Source organism: Solenopsis invicta, chromosome 5, assembly GCF_016802725.1.
Source record: "Solenopsis invicta isolate M01_SB chromosome 5, UNIL_Sinv_3.0, whole genome shotgun sequence".
In the NCBI taxonomy this organism is placed as follows: Eukaryota; Metazoa; Arthropoda; class Insecta; order Hymenoptera; family Formicidae; genus Solenopsis; species Solenopsis invicta.
The window spans coordinates 20,068,288-20,078,956 of NC_052668.1; the positions used below are offsets into that span (position 1 = coordinate 20,068,288).

The 10,669-nt window shown below is 32.5% G+C and overlaps 3 protein-coding genes across 5 annotated transcripts; 2 read left to right on the forward strand and 1 right to left on the reverse strand.

Moving 5' to 3' along the window:
• Nucleotides 1–652: 652 nt before the first annotated feature.
• Nucleotides 653–5,041, forward strand: LOC105195071 (importin subunit alpha). Its single transcript, XM_011160290.3, has 8 exons — nt 653–889; nt 1,262–1,396; nt 1,625–1,941; nt 2,050–2,305; nt 2,736–2,874; nt 2,968–3,326; nt 3,488–3,820; nt 4,140–5,041. The coding sequence occupies exons 2-8, from the start codon at nt 1,331–1,333 to the stop codon at nt 4,242–4,244; spliced, it is 1,575 nt and encodes a 524-aa protein (XP_011158592.3). The 5' UTR covers nt 653–889; nt 1,262–1,330; the 3' UTR covers nt 4,245–5,041.
• On the reverse strand, nt 5,028–7,434 carry LOC105195072 (vesicle transport protein SFT2A). Of its 3 annotated transcripts, XM_011160292.3 has the most exons (6): nt 7,289–7,434; nt 7,003–7,168; nt 6,606–6,623; nt 6,242–6,411; nt 5,587–5,704; nt 5,028–5,520 (listed from the first exon to the last, which is right to left on the reverse strand). In XM_011160292.3, exons 2-6 carry the CDS (start codon nt 7,069–7,071, stop codon nt 5,392–5,394), a joined length of 504 nt encoding a protein of 167 aa, XP_011158594.1. In that variant the 5' UTR covers nt 7,072–7,168; nt 7,289–7,434; the 3' UTR covers nt 5,028–5,391. The 3 variants fall into 3 exon arrangements, with proteins under 3 accessions (XP_011158594.1, XP_011158597.1, XP_039305135.1); XM_011160295.3 differs by lacking the exon at nt 6,606–6,623; XM_039449201.1 differs by having other exon boundaries at nt 7,003–7,398.
• Nucleotides 7,435–8,479: 1,045 nt separating this feature from the next.
• Nucleotides 8,480–10,662, forward strand: LOC105195074 (trafficking protein particle complex subunit 4). The gene is made up of 3 exons (XM_011160298.3): nt 8,480–8,775; nt 9,349–9,599; nt 10,113–10,662. The coding sequence occupies exons 2-3, from the start codon at nt 9,425–9,427 to the stop codon at nt 10,589–10,591; spliced, it is 654 nt and encodes a 217-aa protein (XP_011158600.1). The 5' UTR covers nt 8,480–8,775; nt 9,349–9,424; the 3' UTR covers nt 10,592–10,662.
• The last annotated feature ends 7 nt before the right edge of the window (nt 10,663–10,669 follow it).

Below are 10,669 nucleotides of genomic sequence, written 5' to 3' on the forward strand. Positions count from 1 at the left end.
TCATTGGTCTATCGGTCTTATGTTGTGCTTATGTTATGTTATGTATTTCATGTGCGAGGCCCTTTAAGGGCCTTGCACATGAAATGCATAACCGAGCATAAGCATAGCATAAGGCCTCTGGACCAATAGAAATCTTATGTAAATCAATATGGCGACTTTATGCTGGATGCTCATTGGTCCATTGGTCTTATGTTGTGCTTATGTTATGTTATGCATTTCATGTGCGAGGCCCTTTAGTCGGTATCATAAGTCAGGCTGTGTTCCGTTTTTACTGGCAGTGCAGTAAATGTGACGTCATGACAGTACACTGTCACAACTGTTCCAATATTACTGCATTACTGCCAGCACTGCTATAGCATCGTATTTCGGAACAGCATAGTAGCCATATTGCACTGTAGCTACCTCACCTTGGAAGCTGCAGTAGCACAGTGGCAATATGGCTACCATTCATGACGTCATTGATGTTACTAGATGCTGTCGCAGTGCGCTGCGTACCAATAACGGAACGGATTTTTCACCACTGCCAGTACTGGCAGTTATATCGGAACACAGCCTCATAAGCCATAAAAATCAATCAATCACAGTCGAATATTCTTTTCATATTTGACTGTGATTGATCAATTTTTATGACTTATGATACCGACTAAGTAACAGCTGTCAGTACTGAAAATCTATAAGTTACATTTCGTATTTTCAGTACCGGCAATGAATTTCGGAACGCAGCTTAAGAAAGCGTGGTGGGAGTATCATAATTTCCCACCACGCTTTCTAGTATTTCTGTTGCGTCTGTTGCCCGCTCTCTTTTCTCTATGTGTATGTATACATATGTATATTCGTACCGGCATCGGAGAAAAATCTAGAAAAATCCGTAGATCTGCAATTTCAACAGGTAATTATTACTGTTTAGTATTAATAATACCGATACGCTTTAAATCAATTTATACAGATTACATTATACGAATGAAATTTTAGTCATGTGTATTTGTTAATTATAAAAATCTATATAAACATCCAACGCTTACTTACGCGTGACCTTTCTGGAAGATAAACTTGAAAACAAAACAGCATTTATCATTTTCAATACGTTAATTGTATTGTAGCGTTACTCAAATTTTCTTCAAATAAGCAAAAAATATGAATTTTAAAATTTAAAGGTTAACTATAGACGCATTTATCTCGTATATTCGAGCTAGACATACATATATTCTATTATAATCATTAGTATGTTCCTAATATGAATTTTTTTTTGTTATTAAATAAGAAATTTACAATAGAGCGAAACAAACGAGAGTACGATACGTGTAACTGTCTGAAGGACAACTTCGAGACGATGCCTTCTCGAGAGGATCATAGCCACGGACGCATAGCAAATTTCAAGTTCAATAATAGACACGAAGTAAGTGTAAACTATAAATTACCCTCAATTTACATCAATTATTTTTATTTTTATTTCAATTCTATTTCATATTATTCTCAAGATATAACTTTCTGTGTAAAAACACCATATACACGCTCTTCTGTGTGTTAACCTTGTAATTTTTCTTAAAATATTTTAATTATTATTTGATATAGATCGCTACATGTATAAGAAACACTTTGTATATTTGATAAATATGTACGTTAGGAGGCACGAGTGAGAAGGAACGCGTTATCGGTAGAGCTACGTAAAGCCAAAAAAGATGATCAATTGTCGAAACGGCGTAATCTCAACAGCGAGCAAGAATCTTCTAGTTTATCGGATAAAGCTATAGTTTCGTCTACTTGCATTTTTTCTATAGAAGAAATTGTAAACCACTTAAATTCATCGAACGAAACGTTACAATTGACAGCGATTCAAACTTGCAGAAAATTATTGAGTAGAGAAAGAGATCCACCTATAAACGACATGATAGAAGGTGGCATAGTACCACTGTGTATTAAATTCTTGGATAATGATGACAAGTATGTATAAGAAAACTGAAACAAAAAAATGATTTATATATCGAAGCAATTTTTTTTTCATTTATGTATGTATGTACATATATATGATTTTTCTTTGTTTCTATTTAGCATTTCTTTGCAATTTGAAGTGACATGGGTATTAACCAATATAGCTTCGGGTACATCCGTACAAACGCAGAATGTTGTAAAACATGGTGCAGTACCGAAATTAGTGAAGCTACTCCAGTCTGCGTCGCCTATGGTTGCGGAACAAGCGGTGTGGGCCTTGGGAAATATAGCCGGAGATGGACCGTATGCGCGCGATCTTGTTCTCGGACATGATGCTCTACCTCGTTTAGTCGATTTAATTAAACCTGACACTCCGGTGAGTAATACAATGCATATTTAACAACATCTGGTTACGTTCGTCTTGCTTGCTTCTACGTTGTCATTGTTATAACTCTCGAAAACAATATTTTTGTTCATTTATCTAGTTCATTTATATAGCGCACAAACTTTATTTACAAGCCTAACGGTAATTAATGTGGCATTAGTTAACGGAAAACGCTTATGTTTTTGTTGCACTACCTCCTTTGAGAAAAAAACAAATGTGAATAGTAATGACATATCTGCTAGGAAATTGTAACGTTATCTTTTCTGTGCTTAAAGTCAAACGATAAGTAGCGATATTTGCAAGTTCTTTCTGCTTAAAAGCAAGACAAACTTGGTCTTTGTGACGAGTAAAATTTAAAACTATGTTTCTTCTCAGAAACAAACGATATTTCAATATTTTCTCATGCTAATGAAATATGTAGATGACGTTCACGCGCAACATCGTATGGACTCTGTCTAATTTATGTCGAAATAAGAATCCTTCTCCATCCTTTGAATTGATTAGACCTCTGCTACCAGTATTTAATCGTCTGCTTAGTTATACAGATCGAGACGTACTTGGTAAGATATTCATGTTTTCGCGATTATCGTTATTTTACACATTATATAATTTATTTTGCGAATCTAAGACACTTATATTATCATTTGTCGTAGCCGATACCTGTTGGGCACTTTCTTACCTTACCGATGGAACCAACGACAAAATACAAGCGGTATTGGAAACTGGCATTATACCGAAACTCGTAGAGTTGCTAGCATCGCGGGAAGGAGCTATCCTTACTCCAGCATTGCGTGCAGTTGGAAATATAGTAACGGGTAACGATGCTCAAACGGATGCTGTAATTTCCGCGGGAGGATTATCGCATTTCGGTGCCTTGTTGCGATATCCTCGCGCCAACATTGTGAAAGAAGCTGCTTGGGCAGTCAGTAATATTACGGCTGGTAACCCGGATCAAATCCAAAGCGTGATAAATGCTGATCTGTTACAACCATTGATACAAATACTACAATTTGTAAGTGTGTTTTCTCATACTTGAAAACATGAGCCAAAGATTCGTTTTAAATTTTCCGATGAGAAATTTTCTACACACGCGCGCGCGCGCGCGCGCGCGCACACACACACACACACACACACACACACACACACACATACATATATCTCCATATTTTTCAGGGAGATTATAAGGCACAAAAGGAGGCTGCATGGGCTGTAACTAACCTGACAACGGGAGGAACGGTTCAACATTTAACTCGATTAGTGGGAGCAGGTGTATTGCCCCCTTTTTGTAATTTACTAGAATCAAAAGATTGGAATATTATTCTTGTTGTCTTGGATGGATTAACTAATATTTTGCACGCTGCGGAGAAAGTGGGACAAGTGGATAAACTCGCCATTATGATCGAACAAGTTGGAGGATTGGATAAAATAGAAGCGCTTCAAAATCATGAGAATGAGGAAGTTTATCAAAGATCTATGGCTATAATCGACGCGTTTTTCTCTCAAAAGGTTTGTACACTTGGTTTATGCTCATAGATCAAAGACATTCTTTCTATATAGAAAAGCTCTATTTTTCTCAACATAGGCCAATTGGCTTACTTGACGCTATAAACGCTTCGAAACATGTCTAGCGTTAAATGTACCGCAGTCAGTTTTACATTTTATGGGTCATATATGATGTATGATATATATTATAAATAAAATTATAATTTGCTCTGTATTAAATTGAACATATCAATTTGATCCGTTTGATTAAATTAGCCATATAATTTAATAAAAATACTCGTATTTCCTGTTCGACGAATAAAAAAAATTATTTTTTCCATAGGACGTCGAAGAAGAGGCTCTTGTTTGTCAGGTTAAAAAGAACGATGATGAACAGTTTGAATTTAATACAACGGAGGATTCGTCGATAAATGAATTTAATTTCTGAATGAATACATCTATGTATTTGGATTGAGACGATGTAAGTTAAAGAATTCATCGATATGAGACTTAATTATCAGTTTGTTGCGACAACTGCGATGCGATAAAAATTAAAACACTTAAACCGACCGATCAAGTTTCAACAAAAAAAAAAGAAAGTTTTAGTATCGCAAATCTATTAATCAATAAACAATGATCTTATCTTTTTCCAAGAATGAAATTGTATTAAATAATTTTATTTCGATAATCGAGTCTCGCATCTTTTATATTAGACGTTTCTATACATATACATTGTGTGTGCGCGTGTGTATGTGTGAAATCTCTTTGTTACATTGGTTTCTTGAAAAAGCTTTTAATGTTAATCATTTGTGTATTTCATAAACTTTAGAAGCATTTTGTAATAAGAATAATCAAGTGTACCACTTTAATGGAAAAAAAGAAAACAATGTGGTTTAATCATGATTTAATTTTTTTTGCAAAAAGAACGATGTGTTTTTCTTGAAATGTTATGTATTCTTACTATTCGATCTTTTTTGTACGACCTATTTATTATTCAAAATTATTGTTATTTTATATGATTTTGCAATAAATATTTTTGTATCCTTATAAATATATATTTTTAGTAATTTTTCTGTATTTTATTATTTTGTTTCAATTTATTAAAAAAAGAAATTATAAATTTAAAACACATTATTTATTAAATTTCACTACATTTGTAAGAGAATATTCAATATGATACAATACATAATTATAAGTGTAGTATATGTATATAAGAAATTTATATCAAAACATTAGACAATAAATGCTGAAAATATATTATTTTGTATTATACGGATAACTTATTTCTATAGTAAGAACTCTCGCGTATAATCTCTATTAGTTATATATTACACAAAGTATTATATATTACCTGTTATATACAACACAAGTATAAATGTTCCATCATTTCTTTCGTATATTACAATTTATTTATATATTTAGAACGTATTAAATTTTTCTTTTAGACATAAAGTATAATCAATAAGTGTTACAAAACGACTCGAGCATTAACAAATCGAAAAATTTAAATAATACATTGGTATAAGAAATTTTACGAAGAAAAAGAAAGCTTGCTCGAGTGAAAAAAAATTTCCTGAAATAAACAATTGCTGTTTTCATGTAACACAAGCTTCCACAGTCTTTTTGACAGCGTCACGAGCGTATGGTATATACGATAGGGAATACCACGTCATAGCCAGCGACTGAATAATTATAAATAAAAGAGCTAGGCCAGGCTTGTGCAGCTGAAAGCAAAAATATAAATTTCGAAAGGCGTATCGAGTAACGGCAAGTAACATGCGAGTACTTACATGTAAAGCAGCGAACAATGTTAAACCGATAGAAACGAGTACTAATATAGTTGCAATTATTCTTGTCGATGCAAACATCTTCTTAAGTTGATTAAATGGACCCATCAGGAAACATGTACTGAAACACGCAGGTTAATACATATGTATTATAAAACACTGTATACATCATAAAATTTATCGCATACAGTAGCCCACGTAAAACGAAAAGTACAAAGAACTTGACAAATAAGCCCTTTACGAAAAAAAATTTGGAATAAAAGTTGTATGTACCTATCGTTCGTTCAAAGGGAGAGGAATCAATTTTTAAGAAAAGTTGGTTTTTTCAAAATCGCATGAGCATCGTTATTAAAAAAAAAAAAATAGAGTTATATGGTCTTTTTTTTACATGACGATTCTCTTTAATTTATTCTGCATATGAAAGTTTGTTAAAGTAGACTTGTTAAAAAGGCAATTTATGAGATACTTTGTTTTGACATATTTCGATGTAAAAAATGAAATATCTCGTAATTAAAAAATATCGATTAATTTGCAATTTATTATTTTTAAGTCGTATTACTTAAATATTCTTCTAAACAGTTGCTTACTAGTGATTAAAAAGTGAATAAGCATATATTGTATGATAAAAAAACAATGATAATTATATCCAGCATTTTACCTGGCTAAAGAAATAATGTTGCCTAAAGTATAGAATACAGCAAACACGGCGAGGCCTTTCTGTAAGAACAAGGCAAAGGATCCAAGGAATGAACATAGTATGCCTACGATGAAACAAATTGCAAAACCTTTTATCCTTGTAGACCAACTCAACGTTGTTTGATCCATGACCTGTCGATCGGTAAAAGTACCACAAATTTTCTATAATCTTTCATGAGAGAAATCAAATTGAATTATATACGCAACATTACATATGATACGATGTTACGAGTATCCAAGATAAGAAATATCTCAGCAAATAAGAACTACTTAATAATTCTCTATAATTATAATTAAAAAATCTTTATAACTTTTTAATAATTTACCGTAAAATCTGCATCAACCTTCCAATGGCGACCGCGTGTAAACATTTATTAAAATGATAATTTTAGTTTACAAATAAAATAAATTCGTTAGGTTATTCATATAAATTCGTTATGTTATTCATATAAAAGTGATCATTGATTGAAACGTTGGTCAACAAAATTTGACCCTTTTTTTGTTATATCAAGTTTTTATGTCCAAATTATTGACAGGTGCAACATATTGATAACATATCGCTATCTTGTATCTTATGAAAATAAAAGCGAGATAAAATTTTTATCGACATATTCGTTATCAGCACCATAAAATTAATAAGAATCGATTATTTTGGCATTATAGGATATATTTGTTTAGTTGATCGGTGTGATTAATAACGCTGTTTACTAAACGTAACATTACCTGGGTAATAATACCGCTCTCCTCATCGTTCCGTTCATTGCCATTCAAGGCTCTCCTCAACTTGTCCATTTTTAATTTAAAAATAAAAACGAATAAACGTGCCGGAGAAATTAAATGTAATATTCATTAAAATATGTACTCAATATGTGAGGTTATCGAGCTCAACCTGCAAATACTTCCTCTGTCACTTTTATCTCTCATTCATGTTTCAGATGTATACTTCTAAATGTTGAATTTATCAACAAATCCGTATACGTTGAATTAATTTTTAAATAAAGATACCTACATCGGCTATCATATCGTATTTATTTACGCGTCTTCGTATACATATGTATAAATTCTATAAAGAAAAGAACGGTCGTAATCAACAGCATGAGCAGCAGGCCAGAGCAGGCTCAACAGTTGGGCAACGTTATTAGATTTCTATTGAATCTGATTAAATCTCGACGTTGATTCATTGGTTCTAAAAGTAAGAGCCAATCACGTTCGATTACTGCGAGAGGCTCGTTCTAGAGACCCTCTCTTATTAGAGGGTCTCTAGCTCGTTCTATCGAATGCATTCAAATGCGGTATGAGGTTACGTTTAACGCACACAACCAGTTTTATGCAAAACTTGTGATACAAAATAAAACTCAATAAAAATTAAAGAATAATTATAAATACTAAAGCCCGTATCAGACTACGCATTGAAGATTGAGATTGAAGATTAAAGATTGAAATTTGACCAATCAAAACAAGGAAATTTTAACTCCTTTTATTTTGATTGGCCAAAGCTCAATCTTTAATCTTCAATCTTCAATTTGCAATGCCTAGTCTGATACGGGCTTAATACTAAAGAGAATGTATACCCACGGAATTTGATTCTGTCCATGGGAAAATTTTCTAAATTGAAAAGTCACCACTTTCTACATACTCGCAGTTTATGATTAATGTAACAACTAGATTTTATTGGTCGTTACGTTAATCATAAACTGTAAGTATGTAGAAAGATAGCGACTTCTTAGTTTGGAAAATTTCCCTACGGACAGAATCAAATTCCATGGGTGTATTGTAATACATAACATACATACCAGAGGGAATTGTCGTTTAAATAAGTTGTCCAATTCGAAGACTAACGATGAAAATGGTTTAAGGCTACCTTATCAGGGGGTCGATCATGAAACTTTTTTCCTAGGGCGGAAACGTGAAAAGTGAAAATCTTTACCATTGAAGTTAATGGAGAAATTTTTCACTTTTCACGTTTCCGCCTTAGGGAAAAAGTTTCATGATCGACCTCCAGCAGCAGAGAGTGGTAGGTTTTGACTTATCGACCGTTCAAAGCAGATATTCTACCTTATTAAGGCTGCGTTCCGAAATTCACTGCCAGTACTGAAAATCTATAGTATACGTAACGTGAACTATAGATTTTCAGTAATTGCATATCGGAACGCAGCCTTGTAACTAACTAATTGACTAACTAACCGCTCTCACGAGTGCGCTGAAGTTCCTCGGGATTTCTCTCTGCCCATCACAGAACATATATATGTATGTACATACACCTAAAGCACAAACCTGCATAAACCGCCCTAATGCCCTAAACTAAACTTGTTTTCGAACGCAAGGATCGTTATAATATTAATATTAAATTCTTTAAAATGTGAGACAATATGAGGATTTGCAAAAAATGTTTAATGAATATATTTAATCTCTATAATATGCTTGAACATTGAAGCGATAATTTTTTTAATCAAGTATCAAGGATATAATAGAGGAAGGGAAGAACCAAGGCGCGAGGTAAGTGTTTTCAGTTGGCGGACATTTATTTATGGATATTAGCATTTAGATATTGTACATTTATTCGATTCCTCTGAAAAACAAAGGTTTCGAAGATTTAAAGTTGCTCAACACTGTGATTAAAAGGATTAGTAGTTATTTTTTTAGGTTATGTTAAATCAGTAAAGTCGTCGTATTCACATCAAATTTCAATAAAAAATTTATTCGCATATAATATTTTTGCATACGAAGTACAAGATTGGAAAAGAATAAAATTTGTTTTTTGACTTTGCTAATATTTTATCTGTGAAAATTTACATTTATTGACACTGGATAAACATTTGTGTTTTCTAAATCCTTACCACTTGTACATCGCACAAATTACTCACGTTTATCGATAATTTTCACATTTTATTCTTATTATTTAAAATTCTTCCGTTTTTCTATGATATATTAGACTGCATTCAGAAACAGAGATATCATTTTAGTCTTTGTAACACTTAATTTTTACAATTTACTTTTTTTGTCTATAGATCGATTAATGCATTATTATTAAAATGTAAACCAAAATTGTTAAAGCAAACATTTTTTCAGATACAGAATCGAAGGTGACATATGTCATATATTTAGACGATGAATTAAAGATATTTGAATAAAAAAAGATCACAGAATGGTGATATATGGAGTTTACATTGTATCCAAATCTGGTGGTTTGATCTTTAATCATGATCACAATGTCCCAAAAATTGAAGTCGAGAAACCCTTTAATTTTCCACTCAATATTAAATTAAATTATGAAAACAAGAAAATAGTAGTAGCTTTCGGACAGAAAGATGGAATACATGGTAAGGATATCCGTTACGATATATATCTATAATATATATATATATTTTTTTTTTGTATATATAATCTATAAAATTGGAATTATATAGATTTAAAGAAAAATAACGGTTAAACTTTGCAACGTTCATCCATACATTCGAATGGTGATTGAAAAAAATTTGTACAAGCAAATATTAATTTTACATGATTCCAAGAATATTATACATCTACTTTAGTAACACTTTTAAATATTTTTCTCATCGTGAAAGTAAAATGTAACGTCCAATACTTTGATATTTGCCAAAATATATTATTGTGAATATCAGATGTATTAAAGACAATTGAACATAAACTAATAATTATAAATAATATACAATTATTTAATTATTAGAGAATACCATTCGAAAGCAGCGATTCGTTGGATTGGAACCGAAATATAAAATATAAATATGTAAACTGTAAAAGTCCCGAAACTTCCCGAACTTTGATAAGATGCTAAGAGAGAAGAGCGAATAAGAGAGTCGAACATTTTTCAGTGGGACACGTATTAACAGCTGTGAATGGAATTGCGATCACGGGACGCGAGCTCGAAGACGGAAGAGACATCTTGGAGATGTTGGAGCAACCAGAAAATTTCCCCGTAACGTTGAAATTTAGTCGGGCAAAAATGACGACGAATGAGAAGATATTTCTCGCTTCGATGTTCTATCCTCTTTTCGCAATAGCGAGTCAACTGAGTCCCGAACCGCGAAGTTCCGGAATTGAGATTCTCGAAGCGGACACATTTCGTTTATATTGCTTTCAGACGTTGACAGGCATCAAGTTTATGATTGTGGCGGAACCGTCACAGCCAGGCATGGAAATTTTGTTAAAGCGAGTGTACGACTTGTATGCGGATTACGCCCTAAAGAATCCATTTTACGCGCTGGAAATGCCTATTCGTTGCGAATTATTCGAAACCAATTTACAAACGCTGTTAGAAACCGTAGAAAAATCTGGGATAAGTAACGTTTAGTTTATATTATAATTTACATGTATTGTGTTAATAAATTTATAGTAATTTAAATAAAAATATTTAAGAAAGTATTTTTAA